At 37.7% G+C, this 23,056-nt stretch overlaps 1 protein-coding gene across 2 annotated transcripts in view; it reads right to left on the bottom strand.

Moving 5' to 3' along the window:
• Nucleotides 1-305: 305 nt before the first annotated feature.
• The window catches only part of BAZ1A (bromodomain adjacent to zinc finger domain 1A), a 63,482-nt gene continuing 40,731 nt past the window's right edge, over nt 306-23,056 (bottom strand). For both annotated transcript variants that reach the window (XM_021542677.3, XM_021542680.3), the window contains 11 exons: nt 22,454-22,578; nt 20,256-20,864; nt 17,520-17,683; nt 17,205-17,359; nt 14,546-14,694; nt 7,142-7,389; nt 6,819-7,042; nt 5,136-5,605; nt 3,999-4,141; nt 1,846-1,933; nt 306-1,314 (listed from right to left, as the gene is read on the bottom strand). In XM_021542677.3, the coding sequence (XP_021398352.2) occupies nt 1,124-1,314; nt 1,846-1,933; nt 3,999-4,141; nt 5,136-5,605; nt 6,819-7,042; nt 7,142-7,389; nt 14,546-14,694; nt 17,205-17,359; nt 17,520-17,683; nt 20,256-20,864; nt 22,454-22,578 (2,566 nt within the window). In that variant the 3' untranslated portion in view covers nt 306-1,123. The remainder of the gene's footprint in view (nt 1,315-1,845; nt 1,934-3,998; nt 4,142-5,135; nt 5,606-6,818; nt 7,043-7,141; nt 7,390-14,545; nt 14,695-17,204; nt 17,360-17,519; nt 17,684-20,255; nt 20,865-22,453; nt 22,579-23,056) is intronic.

Genomic DNA, 23,056 nt, shown 5'->3' with positions numbered 1-23,056 from the left:
AATATTGAAAATAAAACTATCAAGCATACTAAGGATACTTTAAAGAAGCTGCTGGTCAACTGAACAAATCTGTGAGGCTTTACACATTAGGGATCCATACAACTCACACTACTCACGTTACGCCGCACATACTGATGGACACTCGCATCCCTCAGAGACCAGGTATCACAGTGCTGCAGCTGCGCCGGGTGCTGGCTGGGGTACTCATACTGGAACCACATTCTGCTGTGTTGCCTCCAGCAAATTGTCCTCATAAGTTAACGGGAAGGTGGTGTAACAACTCAAGAGGAAGTCCAAGCTCAAGGTACTTTGAAAAAATGTGTCATTTTATTTGTACACTTCCGAAGTTGAATGTAGAAATTTAAGAGTACAGTCCTGCAAATTTACTCATCGCTAGAAGAACTGCCAGGGACACAAAAGGTATTTATTGATTGATTATCAAGTCAGAGGGGAATAAACAAACAAACAAACAAAACCCCACCCTCAAAAATTTAAAAAGTTATGGGACTTTTTTTTTTGCCCCAAGTACAAATTTTATAAATACAAAACAAATTCACAAATTACTTTGAATGCTAAATAAATATCTACTTAATAAACTCAGACCGAATACCTCCAGCCAGCACTGGTACAGTACTTGAAAAGATATGCAGTTGTACTCATTAGTGTTGAGAAGATATGCTCAAACAAGTTTTAACAACACACACAGTTTCTTCAACTGTGCTACAGCAGAAGATTTTCTCTGAGTTGATAAAGCCCTCAATACCACAGCTTCTACAAAATCTAGAGAATGAAACAACATTATTTTGTGCAGGAAAAAACAAAGTACTTCTGGAAGTTATCAGGACACATGAATGTATTAAAAATGTACAAAACCTCTGTAAACCAGTACTGTATCCAGTACATCTATCAAAATTATTAGACACTGAATAAAACTGTAGCAAAGGTAATCTTTCCTACATTCTCCTGAGTGCTTAATATTATATTGAGAATATAGTGCAGGCCACACTTCAAGGTGGTTAAACAGTTGTTATTGCTTTAAATAGACATGACGACTGCGTAATTTAACAATCCATTTTAATTAATGTAATAAATTCCCTCAAAAAAATCCTTTGGAAGGCAGAGGTTAGATTCGTGACTTCTTCGCCGCAGGAGCGGTGTGGTCCACATTACCAGATGTGATTGGAAGTCCAAGCTTTTGAGCCTGAATGTGGAAGAAAGCTTGAAGTCTAGTTCCAGCTTTTGCTTCACTTGTGTTACGAGGGTTGTATTCAAAGCAGTTCGAAAACATCAGCTCAATATCTTCAATGAATTCAGCTAGGGAATAAAATAAATTAATTTAGCAGGTTTCAAGTCAGACAGCAGTCTGACAAACCAGTATGACACCAATAAATTAGTACAGTGATCCTAAGCAGAGCTGCAACACAAAAATGTCTTTATGGGTATCGAGTTTCTATCACTGTGTATTGGTGCTGTTCCGTGTCAACATTCTTCAGTTTCTCTGATTATCAATACAGAAAATACAAATCAGAGACAAGAACAACAGTACCTTTTCTAATTATTCCATCAGTGTCACTCATTGATATTAAAGGCTTGAGAATTGCCAGAAGTTTTGTAGCTGCCGATTTCTTATCTATTCATCATGAATGTTAGTAGCAAAAGGAACTATGTTCAACAGATTTTATTTTAAAAATTTTACTAACAGCTCCTTTAAAAAACCCCAAACACACCACAAAACCCCAAAGCAAACACAATTTCAATTTTCTAATCATCCAACACAGTTCTATTTTGGGACAAGCATTAAAAGTGAGATGGTACAATATAACCCTTTCAATAAATAATACTTACATGCTAACTTATATTCACATTTATTCACTTTTTCACGGATTATATTTAAGGCAATGGGTTTTTTGATTATATCATAGTAGTCTGGTACCTAAAAAAGCCAAAAATCCAAACAAAAAGATTAATGGACAAAAAAATGGAAGCTTAAATTCTGCCTATGTAAAACATTAAAGCAAATAATGTATCAGCAAAAAGCATTTATGTTCGGCTTTTAAAGAAACAAAGGAGTCCTACACAACTACCTTCATTCCCTGAACTGAACACTAGTTTTCAGGCAGTGCTTTTTTTTTCCCCCCATCATTCAAGCAGCAGATTACAACAAACATTAGCCAGCAATTTAATAAATAAATCTACTCCTAAATGCCCTGTGAACAACTGTAAGAAAATTGCATGAGCAGATAAGCATTATGGTGTCCCAGCTATTCCCATCTGTCAATTACAAAAACTATTTTCAATATTTTTAATTTTTTATTTTCCTGTAATATATTACAATGTTAAAAGCTCTTTAATCATGAGTAATAACCATTTTGACTTCACCATTATTCATTCCGAATTCAGAGATTCCATTTACTTGTGTTGAAGAGCAGCAAGCAGGAGACTGTACACAAGTACCAGAGATAAACCACCACTCCAGAACAATGTCCATGGGATCAAGGGTCAAGGGAGGAAAGGACTGCCTAACCTGCAAATGTACTCATCATTTGGATCCAGTTTTGAATCCCAGTAAGCACCAAGTCTAGGGTGACTGTCTCACAAAGAGGGGTAGGAGAAGCAAAAGAAGAGGTATCTGATCCAAACATGACTTCCCCTCCTCCAAGGATAGATACCCACATGCACTATCATGTCTGTTTTAAAACCAAGTTTTTGGTAATGGCCTGTAATTTTACTCTAGATCAAGTGCAACCTGGAAATGAACCTAAAGGAAGAATTAGGAGAGAAACAATTAAATTGACATATTTTTCATTCCTTTCCCATTAGGAGTGCTTGTTTATATAATTACTAAAAAGAAAAGTCTTTTTCCAGCTTGCTGTGCACTGCTCATTCAATGTATTCTTTACATTGTCTTAAAAGCAGTTGAAAGTTTAAACCAAAATATCTATCATGATGAAGGAAAGCTGGGTCAGGTATGGATTTCTCCTTCCATCTACATAGAAACTATCCCTTAGTGATTGATTCAGGCAAACCAGAATGCACTGAATTCTAGCAGTTTAATCTCAGCATCAAAATGAAGTTGAATTCTCCATCCTTCCTTGCATTCACCAGATTCTTGCCCATCCCCACATAATTTTAATACTCTAGTAGGCAGTCACCAATCTCCATTTCATTCAAAATTCCTCTCCTCCTCTACACTTACTTTGTTCATTCACATGTGTACATCATTCTCTTTGTCCAGACAGATTAATCCTTCCAACTATTTGTGACTCTGAACTCAGTGTTTCAGGTCTTCATTAAACACTTATCGTTGCTAATTTTAGCAGAGCTCTGAAACAGCAAACTCTAGATCCTCACGAATGCTCATGCAGAGTTGCCCCAGAGGACTTGGAAAGAACAGGCACTTTGGCAGGGTCAGATAGCTCCAGAAGTGCCTTACAATGGACAAGCCAGTGCAGCCTGCAGAAAGCAGCTTTGGGAAGTTCTGTTGTAGTAAAAACCGCTGGAGCAGCACTTACTTTGGGTACCCACATTATCATCCCGTATTTTGAAATTTAAACAACAGGGAAATGAATGAAGCTACAGAATAATCTTCTTACTGCATTATAGTTAAGATCAGCGTGAAGTTGTTTCTATCTTATTACTTATTGCTGGTTTCTTCTCAGGTCTTTGCATAAATTAAAGATTAATTCAACTAATTAATTAATAACCACAAGTTTACCTTTAGCAGTCGGGTGCTCTACTTATTTGGTTGGGTTTTTTCAAACCAAAGCATTTCACATTTTAAAAGGCACAGTGAAAAGTGTATTTAAAATTTTGCAAATACTACATCAATTGTAAAAGTTATTTCTGGCACCAAATATGTGAGCTGAAATGGAAGAGTCCTCCTGAATCCCACTGCTTGGCTCTATCCCGCTGTTTGTACCATGCTGTAAATTCCCAAGGTTTACCAGCAGCAAGCAGAACTCAGCCATTAGTGTTCCCTCTACAGCTCTGTCAGTTACCTGGATTTTGGAAACCAGTTTCATGAAAGGCCAGCTGTCATCATGCCGCACCAGTTCCACTATGAGCTGTTCAAAAGCTGAGAGTTCATGGACTCCGCCCTGACGTCCTGAACTTCTCCTGTTCAATACTGGAGGAGATGATTCTGGAAAAAAAGACAACCCAACACCCCACCAGATAAAAATTAAAGCCTGACAAGTAAAAAAAAAATTAAACACCATTATTTTGGGGTACTAAAACTTTTGGCCTGAAGTATTAACTATACTCCAGTCTTGTCATTTACTACTCAAGTGTCTCTCTTGTCATACAAAATGCTAAGTACCAGGCCTTAGCTGGGTGCCTCCTCCATTGTATTAATTTTGGACATGATTTTTTTCACTGATTTCAATCTTAAAACAATTTGTTAAACACTTGAAAAAAAGCCCTGTTAGAGAAAAAACAGAATAAGCTGCCTGCGCCTAACTTTTACTTTCACAAAACCTCTATTCAGACTGGTTTTATCTGCTTTCAAGAGTAGTCAGCAGGGTGGTTAAAGGAAAAGCTCAGAAATTCTGAATAGTGACAGACAGAAATGGTGAAGAATACAAGGCTGCTACACTGGAGTGCAAGCTCTTTTACACTCTTCAGTATCACACTGGGTCCTTTTTGTTTTTAAAAGGTATTGTATCTTTCCAAGTATTTTCTTACCATCAAAGTATTACCTTAACAAGCAAGGACACTGTTAGCCCTATACCAGGCAGACAACATTTTTCTTCTGGTAGCAGTTTCTTGTTCTGTGTGTATATTCCCAATTTTGCTACCTTTCCTCTATCTGTGTTCTTCACTGTTTAATTCTTTAATAAAATAAAATCATAAAAGCTACAAGTAAACATTTACATGGGTTAAGGCACTTCCAAATTTTCTATCCACATATTATAGAGCATATTGTGTGCAAATATGAAATTTCAAATATAGATACAATAAATCTCAGATGGCTGAAAATTTTAAGGTTCACTTCTGTCACTATGAAAGAAAAACTGTCTCACTGGAAGGGGCAAAACTGCCTTCAACCACTACTTATAGTCTCCGTGCTCTAATACACAAATATTTTAGCAAGGAGCAGAATGTCGATTTCACTGTGATAAACGTATTTCTCTAACCTGTAGATTGTCGTTTTCTGCCTCTTCTCTTGGGTTCAGCAACAGGAAGAGAAAGCTTTGAAGCAGAAACTGGAAATTTCCTAAGTTGTTCACCAGGGTCTGCAGTATCAACAATTCTAAACCCAAGGGAGTTGGAAGGATTGTTCCCCAGTGTTTTATCAGCGCTCTTTCTTCCTCTTCGTCTTCTTCGAGGACCAAGTAACTCTACAAAAACATCTGCTTGTAATGAACTTTGGCTCTGACGAGTGGTCCGGCTATTAAGTCTTAAAGTGGGCTTTGTCACTGCTGAAGAGGCTGATTTCATGTTTCTTAAACCCCTTCTGGTAATTTTTGATGAAGATTCAATTTGCTGGCTCCGAGAAGCATATCTTGCCTGACGTTGGCTGTTCTGACTTGAGAACGGATTGTTGAGCTTGGCTGCTCTCATTTTCAATGGAAACTTGACCTGAGATCTTCCTTGCTTAGATGGGCTACAAAGTGAACAGTTATGTTTATTTATTCCAAAATTCCATTCGTCTCTTTTCCCTCAGTTTTCTAATTCAGCATTTAAAAACCCCAGCCATTCAAGACTGAACTGGTAAGCAGCTGCCTTGCAACCCAATGCAGTCAGTCACCCATAATTACTGTTATCTTAAATACTCCTCTGGGGTCTCTCAATTAAATATTATGTGGAGTACATACCTTAAATAAATGCTCAGAATTCTGATCACCTTTGCAGTTTATGCAATAGAAATACATTCACTGGATTTCTGAACATTATTATCAGCTACATAAATAAAATGCAGTTGTACAATGCTACTTATAAGAATTATGCTCTGGTATTTATAACTAATACTCAAGACTCCCCCTTCCTATACAGGGGAGAGACAAGATCCCAGAGATAAATTTGTTTCCTGAGGACAAGCACATTCTCTCCAACTACCAAATCTCAACTTTCAGAGCTGCAAATAACCCTGCTTTAGTCAATTCAAAAGACTGTACAAAAAAGAGAAGAAAAATACTCTGAGACCAGAAAAGTTTCCTTCAATTTTTATGTTGCTGGCATGCATATCAAATCACATTCTTATTGAGCTTATCACTTTGTATTATTTAGTTGATTGTGTAGTGTGTTTTGATTGGTTGTTTTTCAAGGAGATTTTCCTGAATTGTTTGTTTGGGTTTTGCTTTGGTGGTGTTATGGTTTTGGGGGGCTTTTTCAGTGGGTACGAGTGGTTTGGTTTGTTTGTTGGCCTTTTTTAAACAGCTACTGCATTAGTCCTCAAGCCTTCCCAATGTCACGTGGCCTCTGATGGATTGCTTTCTCTAATGTTCTAATACTGCATGCATCCAGTCCTCCAAAATTCAAAAGTAGACAAAAATAACTCCCAGTTTTCTCCAGAAAACTTTTACTCTTTGGAACTCTCTTCATTTCACATTCAAAAAGTAGCTGTACAGCACTGCACCTCTGATGGCCTTCTCTCACCCATACATTCAAAGCTGGAATTTTTATCCTGAAAAGTGCGCCCAAGTCCAGTAGCCCTAGCTTTTGTTAGTATTAAATCTTTTGGTAAGAGCCAAATTCACAACACGCTGCCATTTTTCTAAAAATAAACGTCTTTTTCAAACTAGAGTTTCAAGATACATGCTTATGTGAACAATTACTCCAAATAATGATCAAGGTGATATTTTAAGAAGTCTATTTACCTTATCTCTTCCTCCTCTTGAGATTCATCCTCCTCATCTTGCTCTTCTTCATAATGCTCCTCCTCACTTTGTCCCAATTCATCATAGTTTGCCTCTTCTTCCCCTTCTAGTTGTTCAGCAGTCTCTTCATCACTTTCCACAGAAGGTCTCTGTCTGGAGGAGAGGCGTCTAGAGCGCTGTTTTGGTCGGCACTCTGGGCAAAACCAATCTCCTTCAGGAATGGCCTAGAAACAGAAGGGGACATTAAGAGAGAAAGCGTTAGCAATGTGCAAGTACGTTATAGGTCCTGTATGCAAAGGAAGCAGTCCTTTCTCCTGAGGTACCTTCAGCTTGGGCCTGATGCAGTACGTGTGGTATCCTCGGTCGCAGCCATCGCACAGCACCATGCTTTCTGCATCGCCTTTCTTCCGACACACTTTGCAGCGCGCATTGAGGATGGACTTGGACCAGATGACACTTCGATCCAATGTCGACAGGTGAAGGAAGACTTGGGACAAACTGGTAGAAGAAAGAAGTGACTCTCTCCAGCGATCCAGAACTGTTTTATAGGACCGTCCACCATCACTGGCATCTTCCATTGAAGAAGGGGATTTAAAAAAATAAGAAAAATGACAATCCCCCACAGAATTATCAAACTTTTTTCAAATATCCAGGTTAATCTCGAATAAGAGGTAATACTCTGTCAAACAGACAGCAAGTAGCAAACTGGGATAATAATTCAACCTCCGTCTTATCTCTTCAGTACTGGAGTATTTTCTCCATACTTTCCAAGATGCTGGAGCTTTAAGATTTTACTCTTTAATTACTACTCAGCTTAGAACTTGCATATACATAGGTCATTAATAAGACAGTAAACTCAGATATCAACCTGGAAACCTAATTTGAATCAATTTATAAAATATAAAACATTACTTAAGATCATGAAAAAATGATCACATGTCTAATTTACCTTCCTTTCTATTTCCATCTGGAAGTCCCAAAATGTTTAAAGAAAGTACCTGAAACTTCACTGGCAAAGAACAGCTTGAAAGGCACTTTTCACCCCCACTTGCTCCAGTACAGTCTACCAGAGAGCCTTTCAGCCCTCTGCCCACGCCTCACTGCCTTCATTCCTGCCCTGCACTCTGCCTTCACAAGCACCTGCATCTCTGTGTGGCTGACTAGCTTGGGTGACTGACCTGGATGAAATACAACTGTTTCTTTAACACCTTTTAAGCAATATAGCACATAGAAGGGACCTGTGGTGCACATCAAGTGTCAGACTAAGTAACACCTGAGTTCCTAATTAAGTTTAAAATAAACAGGGGAGGGAACAGGGGTGAGAAATTAGATGGCATTTTCAAACAGTTTTGGTTTGCAATCCAGGCCACAGAAGCAGCCACACAAACACTGAATAGTGAGGGGGCAGTACTGAATGGGAATGGGCAGCTGGGAACTAGAGAAGCAAACAGGGTGTTTGAGAACTTGAGAGAAAGTAGAAGGTATATATGACACCCTGCACTACTGCTGCTGAGCAGAAAGCTGATTCCTCTATTGAAGCCAAAAGTTATTTTTTGCATTTTAAAGTAAGAGAGTTTGACGACAGGAAGAGACAATACAACAGTGCTTTTGGTTATGGAGACATCTGCAGACTGCCCTTCTAAAAGTGACAGTCCAGCTACTACTGCGTGATCTTAGTTGATTAATGATGCACTCCAGTATATAATACCACCCTGCCTGCTGGACTGCTGACAGTGGGCACATGAATGGCCTGTGATGCACCTGTCTGTCAAATGATTTATTCTCAGGAATAAGAAGAGAAAATACCTAATAACACATAAAATGCAGGAACAAAAATGAGACTAATTGCTCTCCTGGCAAGACCATTCTGCCTTCTCACCAACTGGCTGCCAGGATTTGTCTAATCTTGCATACATTTGCATTAGCAGCAAGCAGCACAAGAGAAGTGATGGGAGAAGGCAGAGGATAAACAGGCAACACAGCTTCATAAATAAAATACAGCCCCTCCTAAACTGCAAACCTGTATTTCCTAACATTTCCTATTACTTAGACCTTAGGCTTCCTGTGTTTAGTCTTCTGAAGACAGTAGAAAAGGTCCTTTTCAAAGCACTGAAATGTATCTCCATGTATTTTTTTTTAATTCAGTAGGAAAATTAAAATCACTTAAATCTTATTTTTACTGTAACTCTAGTAAGCATTTCTTTGGCTAACAATGACAGCTTGAGCATTATTGCTTTTATTTGGAGGTAATTTTCACCCTGGATTGGCTCACGAATATAGTTCATCACATAACACAACAAATATATTGGAACTGTGAATTTGCAGAGCAAGTAGAAATGAAAATTACTGACCACAACCTGCTTCAGCATGTCCTTCTGCTGAAACAAACAAGCCAAACAACACTCACTGTTTCAGATCCCAATTTGTAAAATAAGAAAAACAGTTTTTTCTTCCATCCATCATCTTTCTCATTTATATTGTTAACTCAGAGGGAGAAATGGCCTCTTTCTTTGTATCTGAGCAGCTCTACACTGCGCAGTGGGATACCCTTCTGTCAGCAAAGTCCTCCAATCCTTGCTACAATGCAAATTAAGTCATTTGACAGATCTATGCATTCATCTATCAATAGCTAATTGAGTTCAGGAAAGGGTTTTCCATTTTAGTTTTTCTAGAAAGGATATGCAGTTGCACAATGCTGTAAAGTTTCAGAAAAAAATGGGGACATTAAAAGAAAAGGGGGAAAAAACCCCAGGATTATGTGAACAGACAGATTTTGATCCCAAAGTGAAAAAAAAATACAATTCTTTAATTCTGGTTGCAGAAACCTTTTTCTTAGTTTTAAATATTTGAGCTGTATTTGTTTGATGTTTAAACCTCGGGCTTCAATACCTTCAATGTAAGGAACTGGCTACAAAATTTATTAAGTAAAAAACAATAAAAAAGAAAACCTGATATTCAATGCTTTCTAATTCTTAGCAATACAAGTAACATTTAAAATTTACTATCTCTCTGACTAGTCTTGTCTTTCACTCTCTTCCTCCTTTTATACCCCCAGTGGTGCCTTTCATCATCTTCTGCATTACCTAACATTAAATTCATAGAGTTATTTCAAATACCTTTTTGAAGCACGGCAGATTATTTTAAATTAATTTTTATATTCCATAAATGTGCAGTCTGAAAACATGACTTCAATAGTGGTTTTCTCAATATGTGCAGACAGTGAAGGTAGACAGCGAAGGGTAAGGGAGTACTGTGCATTGATGAATTGCACATCCCAGTGCTTACTTTGAGTCCCACTACAAATGGAATGCTTGAACTAAAAGCTCTGAATCCTACCCTGCCTTACCTTTCTGTCCATCTCTGGTGCAAATGGCTACAGGAGCAGATACTAACCACAGGTTTCTCTCTTAGCAAAGAATTTGTTTGGTCTGTGATACCACAAACCTCCTCACAGCTCAAAAAATGTAGCCAGGTTATGGGCACAATTCTCAAGGGCCAAGAGAAGTAGTTCATCTGTCCACTTTAAACAATGTATTTTGGATATTTTTGTGCAGGTGTGTTCTCAAGTATTAAAATGATTAAATTAACCTCTCAGGAAGGAAGAGTCATGGTCAACCTCCTCTGCTCCAATTACAAGGCACCTTCTTTGACTGTCTTCTCTGAAGAGTAAAAAAAAAATTCTTTATCATAAAAAAGCTCATCTCCACCATTGCTGCCTCTGCTCATTAAATTCTGCAGGGAAGTAATGAAAGCATAAGAAAAAAGTATGTGTATATACCTATCATATCCCAGGATACTGTTAAAAGATGTCTGATGTTATTATGAGGACAATTATAAATAGGAAAGGAAACAGCTTTGGGAGTACAGGAAACAAAGATAAAATCTAAAAAGAAAGGAATTTAATAAAGACAAGCAAAAAGGAACAACAAAAAAAGTTGGTTTGGTTTTTTGGGTTTTTTTTTGTCATACAAGAAGTGCATGGCACAAGTTACAAAGCAGGTAAATGGTTCCCTCAATCAGTCTCAAAGGTGCTCCCATGAATTAGAATCCAACCTTTTGCATGGAAATCTGAAGGATGCTTAAATGACTGAAGTCCTGAACTAGTGCAAAAGGCAGACTTTTTTTTGTGGATGCCTCACTGAACTCCAGGGCAACCAAATCACTTCATTTTAAACCTGAATTTTCACATCTCTGTAAAAGGAATGATGAGACCTATTACTGCACTGCAAAGTATTTTGAAATGTAAGGAAGAGTAAATTTATATCAAAAGCGAAGCAAAATTCATATAAAAACTGTGTGTATTTCTTCCTTTTCAAACAGTATTTTCTGAGAAGCAGCACTTCAGAACTTCCTTCTAACAACTACTGAAAAAAGAAAAAGGCTTTTTTACATCTTAACTATGAAATTTTTCCAGGAAAACAATGTATGCAACTGTATTCCCTCCTTTCCATGAGTCTCCTGTAACATTACCTTGGGCTGCACTGAAGGAAGAACAACCAAATTTTCCTAGTAATCTTTAATGAAAATATTTCAAAAAGACAATTCATAATTAAGAAATGCATACAACTTAAATCATGTTACATTTGATCACCAGACAACAGAAGATTAGTGGGCATCAAGCAGTTTTGTGAGGCTGGAAGGGGCCATTTCTGGGGTTTCCAGATCTCCTTTTACATCGCTATCTTCTCTGTCAGTCTTTTCTTGCTCTTCCACTTGAACATTTGGTATGCACCTCAATTCTAAACCTATCAGAATCACCAGCAAGGCTCTTGGCAGCCTGATAGAGCCTCAAACAAAAACAGAGCCGAGAGGAGCAGCTGGTCCTTTTATTGCTGTGCTGGGTCCCATTGTCTGCTCTGCACCCTGGAGGCCATCAGCATAAACCTGCCAGTGACTGCAGGGAATTTCAGTGTGCTGGCTTTAGGACTAGAAGCCATAAATGTAAACTAAAAATTGTTAAGTATGGCTCCATTCCCTAACAGGAACAGACAAAAGGGAGGGATAGAGGGCAAAGAAACTTGGCAGTGAAAGCAAGAACTGAAATACTGACAAAGGCAGCATTTCCAGTGCGGTTTAAAGCAAAAATGCAGGGGCACTCTTTTTACTGCAAGTGCTCCCCTGTACTGCTACCAAAATGGAACTCCCAGCACTTGCTTGACTTCCAATATTTTTACTTCAATGGTAACTCAATCAGCCAAAAAAGTTGGGATTATCAGATTTACCATGAGAAACAGATACTCCCTTACATAACTGGAACAACTATTACAAAAATTCCCTCTTATTAGAAAAAAACCCAAGTGAGTGCAGAGACACAGTAATCTATATAAGAACAGTTAAACAAAACCAAGAACTCCTCAAACTAAACCCCAGTGGTTACAAACTTAGAGTTAATTTTTATCATCAGAAAGCTGTTGGTCACACTCCAGAGGAGCCAGGAAAAAAAAATGCATCACAGCTTTGAGCACACAGCAGTCCTGAGAAACAAGAGTCCACTTTTCATTAAAGGTTTAGTGGTACTACAAACACCTCCTTGTCAAGTTAAGTTGAGAACTTTTCTATGTCTGTTGTACTATATTCTTGCCTTCATTCACATTCACTTCCTGCTAAAAGCGGCCCATTACGCAACTGAAAACATGAGACATTTGGCACCAAAAAGCAAGACGGAACCTGACACTGTCACTTAATGATTAGGGCAGCAATCCAGACCAGAGGACACCTGGGATCCTTCCTGCTCCTCAGTGATGTAGGTTATTCTATACATTACTGTAATCTTAGAGCAGTAGCATTTTTCACAGCAGAAGAGATGCATGGGCACATTACAGTAAACAAACATCAGAGATTTAAGACATGCAAAACACACATATTTGCTTTCCTTATATAGTCCCTTTATACTCGGTATAAAACACCTAAGAGAACAGGATTCCCAAGTTAAAGAAAAAGCCAACGCACCATCATTCCAAAGGTAAGGTAAAAACATGAACCAACATAAGATTATGGCAGACTGAAACTGCCAAAAAGAAGACAGAAGACTGCTAAAAAACTTTCTCTCCAATACTTCTGGGGCATTTTTCTTCTTTCAGTCTTTTTCCTCTAACTCAGGATGTACAATCAATGGCCACAGCCTGTCAATAACTATGTTTTTCCCCTTAGGGGAATAGTAAACTTACAACTGTTAGCAAGTGGCTGCCAGCAAAATACTCTCAGACCTCGTATGGAAATGGAGGCATATAATGCACAATGTATTTACAACTTGTACATGAAAAGTAGGACAAATGCTAGAAGCACTGTCAATTAACTGTTGCACAGGTTGCAATCTAGTCATATAGCAGGAAATAAGCTGTATCATGCCTGGCTTGGAAAGTGCAGACATATCTGAGTTGACCAAACACTCAGCCAAGTAAAACTTTTAAACAGCTGCAGTTTCAACTATTCCTGTGCTCTCTCCTTTCATCTCAATAATTTGCTGCACTTCCCTTTTCTAGAGGTCATCACACCAATATCAAAAGCTTGTGGAAGGGAACCCATGCCCACGTGTCAGTCTCTGGCACAAATCTAGCTCCAAGCCATCTTCAGTGGCAACTGATACCCAGAGAGCAGACTCCATGCACGAGCAGCCAAGACGCAGAAACAACTTCAAGTCAACTGCACCAACAGGGCATTAGCATCTTGTGTTAACACACCAAAACCTGCATTTTTGTCTTCAAGTACTACAGCAGAGTCTGCAAGAGCAGAAGGATTTTATATACAGTGACTATCAGAGGAGAGTATCAGTCTACCAGGGTGTGTAGTAGCTGCTGCTCTGCAGGACCCTGGAATGCACTGTGCTGGCAAACCAGAGGCGAGAGGTAAAGCAGCCCAGCAAGCACAAGAGCACAGCTCTTCCCCAGTGTGCCACCAAGACAGGAAGTCTGACCAAGACAGCCACCTTGGGGAAGCAGAAACTACCTTTACACATTTCTCTAAGATCAGAGTCCATTTCTGAACTGCAAAAGGATCCTAAGGAATCCAGACCTGAGGGATCATGGGAAAACAAACTGACTTTATGCACTTTGGATCCTCTCTCTCACCTATGGAGCCTCATCAGAGGAAGCCAAGAAATACGTGTCAAAGTCAAACTATAATCCTGCTTTGATTTAAATTGTTCTTGCAACCCTTTATTTCCAAGTTTTACAGCACAAACACAAAACCTGAGAATCTTAATGTAAGTATTTCCTATACTTTACTGTAAGTGTTCTGTTATTGCTGAGCGGGGTGATCCGGGCAAACTAGGCTTATATTGCTTTCACTGAAACAGTATAAAAAGCAAACATCTTTGCAGCCTAGAACTGCATGATATACTGACCTCAACAGTAATTCTGAATTATAGTGTTCCCCCAGAAAGCTTGATAATTTCTGCCTACGGGTACAATTTGTCTCCCAATGCATCAGAGTAACTGTAGCATTACATAAACAAGGTCACTGAAAAAAATCTGTGTTAAAAAAGCATGCATTTAAGAATTTGCTTGTTAGTTAATACATTTTATATCTATATATATAGATATATAGATATGTGAGTGTGTTAACTTTTCATTCTTTTCCCCAAGATGTCCTTCCAAAGCATCCAGTCTTACAAAACAAGTAAGTGGGTTTGTGGTCAGGGGTCTTACTGCATCATTGGGGTGGATGTGTTTGGTTTGTTATACAATCTTACATAAGACTAGAGACATAGTTTCAATTCTGAGACTTACCAAGAGGTGCTTTGAGAAACCTGCGCTCAATTCCTTGTTCTATCTGAAGCAGTGCAGATGCCAAGTAGTGGACCACATTACTGACTGGCTGAGGAGTACTTGTGCTTGTTGATGCAGCACTTGGAGCTTCGGTTTTTAACCCAACGAGTCTAGAAAAGAAATGTTTTGAACTATCTTTGAAGTCTCGGAACTTAACACCAGAGATACTTGCAAATGTAATCTACAGAAGCTTCTTATTTTAACTTCATGTACACGCATAGACTACTGACATGAATGGATACTAGACAGTGTGACGAGCTATCCTAGAGCTTACGTTTGCTCAGCTAGCCTAGTTGATCTAGACAAGTCATCTTTAGGTAACAGTTACATAAATTGCAAGAAATGCGGATGACAAATTTCAAAACAATTACAATTTCCATAAAATCTGATGTGACATCCATCAGCTACTTTATGAAAGATTTCTGTGAAGAACAGAGTCCCAATAACTCTTCCGTGAAAACACTTCCAGTGGTGAAGTGTAGCCTTTTAGAACACATCCACCTGCAGTTCAACTACATCTTCAAAAATACTTTTGAGAAGAAAATAAAAACCAAAGTAATTTTTAAATGTAAATCAAGAATCGTTAACTTGTACGTCCTCATCCTTGAAGGATCTTTATAAAATACTTTCACGTAAGGGTGGTTAAAAAAACCTCCCAAACAATAAAAAAAACCTCCTAAAAAACCCTTAAACCAACCAAACAAACCCCACAAACAAACAAGAAGACCACCAAAGAGGTAGTTTTCCAACAAAACAGGACCAAAAGACTAAGTAATCATTTCAAAATGTAGCCAATCTTTCTGAACCACAAACAAAGTAATGTGTAGGAGAGCAGCTCACACCACTTAAAATGAAATTCCATTTCTACTTGGAGTTTATAAAAAATTAACTAATTAAAACTGTCTGGATTCTGACTTATTCTTGTAAATAAGCAATGCTTTTGGTTGTCCCTGTTCTTTTTTTCACACTTAAAAGCTGTTCATTATATTTTGCAGTCACACACATTTTGAGAGCCTGAAAGCAAACAGAAAGAAAGCTGCGTAGTTATTTACATTTCACTAGTCAAACTCCAAGGTCTTAATGAGATGTCACTTGCTCTGAGGTGGATAAAAAGCCCCACATCAAAAGCAATCTGTCACATGATTTCAGAATCCCATAGTCTGATTTAATATGCAAGACTTTATTAGAGTAGACTTTATTCAGAAACTCTGATGGAGTCAGTATCAAATGGAAAAAAAATTAAGCTAAAAAGTTCTGCAGTTGAATTGAGAGTTGACAATGGAACAAGTATCTAATATTTAAGTGGAAACAGAAAAAGCTTTTTAGTTAAAACAGTGGAATACTTATATATTGTGGTTTTCAGGAACCAAATGTCCGTACATTCTGTGATTAATATAAAGGAGGACCTCATCAATATTGCATGAAACTAGGAAACTCTGATTCAAAGCACAGTCTTATAAGAAAATTCTAATTCACAGTGATGAATAAGAACTGAAATAAAATGGGATGAAAACCTGAAGAACTTCAAATTTGTAGCATCCAACACAGCACTCATTAGTCCACTCCGAAATACAGCTTTTATAGAAATCTAACAGCAGAAATGTCACAAAATACATAAAGTAAACAACATGTTAGTACAATGACTGTCTCCAATTAATCTTTTTTCCTGAAGTACTTCAATATTCACACCCTATCAAGAGATACAATTTTATATGCATTAACTATATTAAGGTAGACCTTTATCTCTGACAAGTATGAAACTTGTGAGAATTAAGAATTTGGAAATCTTCACTCTTTCTGTGATTTCTGAAGTTTGATTTACAACAGGAACTGCTATCAGAGAGCCACATCTGTCTCAAATGTTTAAAAACCAAACACCACAAAACACTTTACAGCCACAACATGGCTGTAACATTTGAGGTCTCCTTCCTTTCACTATGCCGCAGTTTGCTCCACAGAAGTATTATCAATCCTAAAGTTGTAAGATCACATCCATTTTGCTGCTATGCTTTAAGTTAATCCAGACCATAGCCTGTTGCCCCAGTGGTTCTTACTGTGACTCACAAGGTAGAGTGAGCTGGCCAGCTCAACCAGAGATTAGTTACTATTACCATTTTTCCTTTTCAACACCCCTACTCTTTTCAGAAATTGAAGTGGCTTTGATTTTGTTGTTTTGTTTGGTGGGTTTTGGTTTTGTCTCTTGTTCGAGGTTTTTTGTTTGTGTGAGGTTTTTTGGTTTCAGGTTTTCTTTGGGGGAGGGTTCTTCTGGAAAACACATCATCAGTTGCCAGTATAATTTTTCCCCGCATTTAAAATTTCTTCAAAATTAATCCACATGTTCCTTCTTTAATAATTAATGTTTACTTTGAGCAGTGTAATATCTGAACACTGAAAGATGTAAAAATTGGTGCCTTAATCTTATATGGTAATAGAATAGCATCATTTACACACTATAAACCAAAGTAAAACCCTGCATTTTACGATTTACAGTCTTAAAAATCACCACGTGGAGGAATTTGAGGGTAAAAATAATTTGAAGGTCAAAAAGTCCCCAGACAAACAAAGTCAGAGCACTGCTATAAAACTCAGAGAGAACCATTATTTAAACTATAGCTCTTACCTGTCTTTCACAATAAGCTTATCGTGATCATCAGTTTCCATTTCTTCAGATTCCTCATTCACAGTTTTAATAATGCCATTTTCTTTGTTTTCATCATTCAGAAACTCATATCTCCCATGTTCCAGGGCTGCTCTCCAAGCCTGTCTGTCTGTAACCTGAAGCAAACATACAAATTTGAGGTTTCTAAAGAATCAAAGAACACAAGCTTTTAGTACCCATTACTATCTACATTTAATTTAATTATGCTTTTAGTAAAACCATTGCATGCAAGAGTTCTCATTTAAGTTACAGACTTGATGGCACCACTACAAATACCTTAATAGCCCCCAGCGTTCCTTGGTAGATCCTGTCCTCAATGTCCAAAAGAAAGTCCCTAAGTCTCAGTTCAAGCTGCTTCTCTGCAGATAGGTGAGATCCATCATGGACATTCTGCATCCTTCCCCGTCCTATAGGAGGTCTGACATCACTTTGAGGTTTTTCTGCAAGAACAGCAAGTAATTTGGTCTTAGTAGATCTTGTTCCTTTAAAGCAGTAGTTGGCAGAGGGAACAATAGTACAAGATAGAACAAGCTGAATATATAGGTTCAAAATTCCCTTCTCGTAGCTAAGTGCCAACACCAACATCTGTGACAACTAAGGAATCTGATTCAACCAAGCAGGGTAATGATGACCAAAAGATGGCCAATAGATGATTGGCATCCACTCAGAACAACTCATGAGAGAAATCCTTGCTAATTTAAAAGTAGTTCTTTTGTCTTCAAATTCTTTTGAAAGTTGTACATAAGTAACACCAGCCTTGCTCTAAGTGCAAAGAGGAAAAAAGAGAGAATAAAGTCACATTTCTATTATTTGATTGCTCTTACAAGAGAACACTTCAACTGTCTTTCCTGCATGTATCTTTATCATAGAAACACTTATAATAAGCATGTGCAACTGAAAATCATAAAACCTAACAGACCAAGACAAGATAAAATCTCTTTTAAAAACCTAACCTTAAAACAAAATGATAAGATACAGGCACAGACAAGATTGACTGTGTCCTCTAATTAAAGGCAAGGAAAAAAGGAGCAAGACAACATAATAATTTATGAAAACAAGGCGAGAGCTGATGATGATGGGCTTTCAAGTGAAACCCTACTCCCAAGAGAACTCAAAGTTCATGCAAAAACTCAAAAGCCACAGGAAAGAGCTGAAAGTCTGCCCAAATCCTAAGTTAGTGCTTGCAAGTCTGCATCGGTGGTGAACATTTTTTTTCACAGGATCGACCTTAAAATCTTTGAGTGCAGTGATAAGAAGGTACATGCAACAATTTAAGAGGTATTTAATAAATAATATAAATAAAGCTGTTGCTGAGAAAGCACAGGATGAATTTCTAAGGTGCTCTTAATTGCTGAAACAATTCCCTGTAACTGAAGGCAATCATGCAAATACTCTCAAAATGTAGACTAGCAACTCTAATGCCTGGATGTGGGAAAGGTCCTTTTTGGTTTAAAAGCAAGGAAGAAATGCTTCACTTGCTTCACAATGCTTCACCTGAGCAGAACTAGAAAAGCAGCAACTACTTTTCAAATAATTGCCAAGGAGAATTTAGTGGATACTGGAATAAAATCAAGTAATAGCACATACCAATTTTATTTCAACTGGAAAAGGCAGAAATGCAGCCTATAGTGCAGGAGAATCCCTCTTGTCCTACAAGTCATTTGAGTGAAGGCAATAGGGCAGCATCTGGAATCCACAGCAGAAAAGCTCCCAACACATTACATGTGGCTATTTATTCCTGCTTATCACACAGTGGTGTGGCACTATTGGTATTAGACCACAACGTCTGAATTTTCTTGATCTCTATTCAAGTGAAATTCAAAGTTGCCTCTCTTTTTTTTAAATGAAAGTCAATGCTATTCTAACATTAAATTAGAAGAAAAATCTGTGACTGTGGACATCAAGTTGCTTCAGAGCAGAAAGCAACACAAAATACAGATAAAGCTCAGCAATTAAGGAAATTAGGAACCATACGTACAAATTCAAACATATCAGAAGATGATGGAGATTTTTGCACCAAAAAACCCCAATATTGAAAAAAGGCCTCAAAATAAAGCTTTATTACTATGCAAAAACTGTCTTGTGCTAGTTTCTACCAAAAGAAATGTTAGATCAGTTATAAATTTAGCAGTATCTGATGTGCCCACAGCATGTCCTAGCATACCCACTCCAGGAAAACAGAATTTGTGTCTGCTGTGAATAATGGTCCCTTGCCCCAGTACTGGTAACCCTAAATCCTCAAGGTAATTTGTCATAATTAAAAACAAAATGCAGTTTCTTAAACATTACCCTATGGAGTCTCACTTTGGTAACATTGTCTGCCTATCAACATGCTATAATCAAGCCAGCTGTAAGCCTGCATGTGCAGAATTTTATCAGTGATTGGAGCCAATGCCTTGCTAATAAATGGCAAAATACTTGGCTAGGAGAAAAAGGAAATAGCCCTAAATCCTAGGTCTAGGATGGTGTTCAGTACACTCCTATGTTTAAAAATCCATAAAAACATCTGCTATCCTGCTGCTTCCTTCTGCACTGACTGCCAAAGGAAGAAAAGTGAAAAAAATCCCAGAAAATAATAATATCCCAAAATGCCACTGCACTGGTGTTAATCCATGTAACAACGAATACATGGCTTTTGAAAAGCTACATGGCTTTTGAGCACATATTAACTTTTATTCCCTAGTTAATCTTTTTCCAAAGCTAAAATTACTTCCTGAAGTTGGCTGCTTGAAAGCCAGTCCTGGTTTACTAAGCAGTAAGATCACAGAAAAATTACTGCTTTTTTTTTTAGCATGAAACACCAGAAAATACCACAAAGGTCTGTTAAGCAGAAAGAAAAAAAAGATGCAAGGCAGGAAAAAAATCAAATATGTTTTCCATCAAGTGAAAAAAACCTCAAGAATAATTCTTAGATCTTAGAAATTACAGTTAAATTAGATCTAGAGGCTTCTATAATATTATATAGAAGTTTTATCTGTAGAAGCAAATTAAGACCAAGGACCTTTCATTTACCTGGAATATGGAATTTCTCCGCAGGAAAACTCCTTAGTTGTTCATATATTCTACTTTTCTCTTGTAAAAGAGTTTCTTTTAAGGCACTCTCCCTATGTCCTCGAGAATTGAGAGCCTCTAGCAGTTGGTCCAGTTGTTCCCGAGAACTGTAAAAGCACCAACGGTTTGGTTTGTATACTGGCCTTGGCACCTCTACGACAACACTGGTATGTGAATCTTGGTCAATATTGGAGGTAGATTCAGAGGATTTCAAAGACTCTCCAGTTTTACTGAATACCTGAGGTTCATTTGTGCAAGACTGTCCACTATTCTGAAAGGAAGACGTTCGAGGCAACAACATGTCTTCTGTGAGACCAGAATAGTCCTCCTCTACAAACAATCCAGGAACAGAAGGGAAAATCCAGTAGCGTCGGTACAGGCGGTCACGACCTAATGGGGTGATATTTGTGCAGGCTGTTGCATTCTGAATCTTTTCTAAGAGATCCTTCTCCTTCTTTTGTTGCTCCTGTTTTAAAGCTTCTTCATCTTCAGCAGTAAGAGGTTCGCTCTTTTCACAAGTGGTCTCTTCTTGTCTTGTAAATTCTTTAAATCCATTTTGCCCTCTCCTTCCTAAAGTTAAAAGAAGTATGATAGCAATTAATTTACAATTTTTTTTTTTCAACCAAAAACTCAAGTAAAGGGCAGATTTTAGTTCTGCCCTTTCTGGTTATCCAAACTTACAGTGTCAAAGACCATCAGCTCAGTCAAGAGAGAATACTCATTTTATTAAAAAACCTCAAGTGATTAGCCCCCATTCCCTTGAAAAACGGGTAACCACTTTAAATACATCTTCACTTTACAGAAACTAGACTAAGTCTCATTGACTGACAGTGTCATCTTCAATATCATATAAGAAGAACCAAAATTTTAAGAATGCAAAAATGTATAACAGAAATATAAGGATAAAGTAAAATTCTAGCAATTTCACTACTGATTACAAACTATGATCCAGACTTTATTATATGCAAAATTACAATCTTAAACTGCCAAAGGTCTCAAGAAAGACCAGAATCCCTACATAGCAGCTTTTATGGCAAACTCAGGTATCTTGCATTTAAAAATCAAAGTGATTAAGTATTTACTATTATTTCCCCCCTTCATTTGTACCAGCTGAAAACATTTCAGTTCACGTCTTTAGTTTACTAAAGTATTATGTCCTGGTAGTCATCTAGATCGGTACTATGTCTCATAATTGATGCATGCAACCTGAAAGGTGCAGTCAACACTCAAATTCTACACATCTCCAGTGTGACATTCAGTTCCCTGGTTCTATGAATGAAGTAGTAACACTTATTTGTCATCCAGTTGCAATGTATCAAACATGAGTATTTGAGAAACCTGAAATTCTGTTTAAGAGCTCATTGCTTTTTCATGGCAAAGCTGTAACAAAGGTAAATCTGTATTACTGAATGACTCAGAATTTCCATCCCAGGTACTGTTAGAAACTGTACAAGTTTGCAACTTAAGTCCAGAATCATCCAGGATTTTCACTGGCACAGACACAAGCATGAAGCTATCCCAGCAGAAAGACACGGATGAGGTAGCAACCCAAAGCCATCAACCATTCTTCCTCCTGTGGTGACATCTATGTTTAGTTAGCAACAGGAGGCAGCACCATTTACTGCAGCGCAGTTCCTACTAGCACACTGCTGAGGAAATTAAATCTAGGCTTAAGACTGGTTTTATTGCTGTGTAGGAGGCATGCTGCTTCATTAACAAAGGAAAACTACACCCAAATGCTTGATCTAATGTTTTCTTTTGAAATACTAGTTGATTTTGCACTTTACTAAAAATAAAAAAATTAAAAATATCAAACCCACACCATCTCCTATGAGATGAAAATCCTACAACCATCTCTATGAGGGCAAGTACTTGTAATGGCAACACCATAACGTTTTTTAGACAAAAGAGGAATCCACACAGCATGTATGGAAGACAACAAGAAACAGAAGTGTGAAAGAACATACAGCTGACCATAAGAATTACACCAGGCAGGCTCAATTTACTTAACAGCCCATTATGATCATGTTTGAGTGTAGGTTTGTTTGCTTAAAAGAAAATTACAGCAAAGATTGATGCTTTTACTATAAAATACAAGAGCTTGCCAGGTGCATGCAAGCAGGTGCACAGGTACACAAACAAATTCAATATAGCATTACCTCTCCGTCGTTTTTTGTTTGGTCCCAGCTCTTCTTCATCCTCTGTTACTGTGTCCATGTCTTGCTCTTTACGTTCTATCTCTTTGCTCTCTGTACTAGTATCAAGGTCCTCCCGTTCCTCCTCCCTGACACAGCAAAACAAACAGTGACTAACCAACCATGCAATATAAGCTGAATGATAAAAAATACACAATAAAATATGGCATCTTTGACACAAAGAGTACTGTTATCTCCCAACTACTTAACCAGTAAAATACCTATAATGCTCTGAAAAAAAAAAACTGTAAATCACAAACTGTATTAAAACCCAAAAGAAACCCACTGCACTGTAAATGTGAAGTTTTATATTAAGGACTAAAACTTGCTCTTTGGTACCAACACTTGTATTTCATCTGATTACTATTATAATCAGATCATTTTTGAAGACATCTTTGTGTAGTTCTATTGCTGTAAATTTTTTTTCATCTATAAGGAAAGTCTCCTTCCCAAAATGCATATACCATTCTGTAAAATGCTTGTTACACATTTTTGCCTCATCTAGCAAATATAATTAATACCCTACAGAAAACCAGGCTGTTTTTACAACATAGCTTTTTTACCAAT

Source organism: Lonchura striata, chromosome 6, assembly GCF_046129695.1.
Source record: "Lonchura striata isolate bLonStr1 chromosome 6, bLonStr1.mat, whole genome shotgun sequence".
Classification (NCBI taxonomy): domain Eukaryota; kingdom Metazoa; phylum Chordata; class Aves; order Passeriformes; family Estrildidae; genus Lonchura; species Lonchura striata.
Note: the sequence above shows the minus strand (reverse complement) of the source record. Positions and strands in the feature narration are given on the sequence as shown.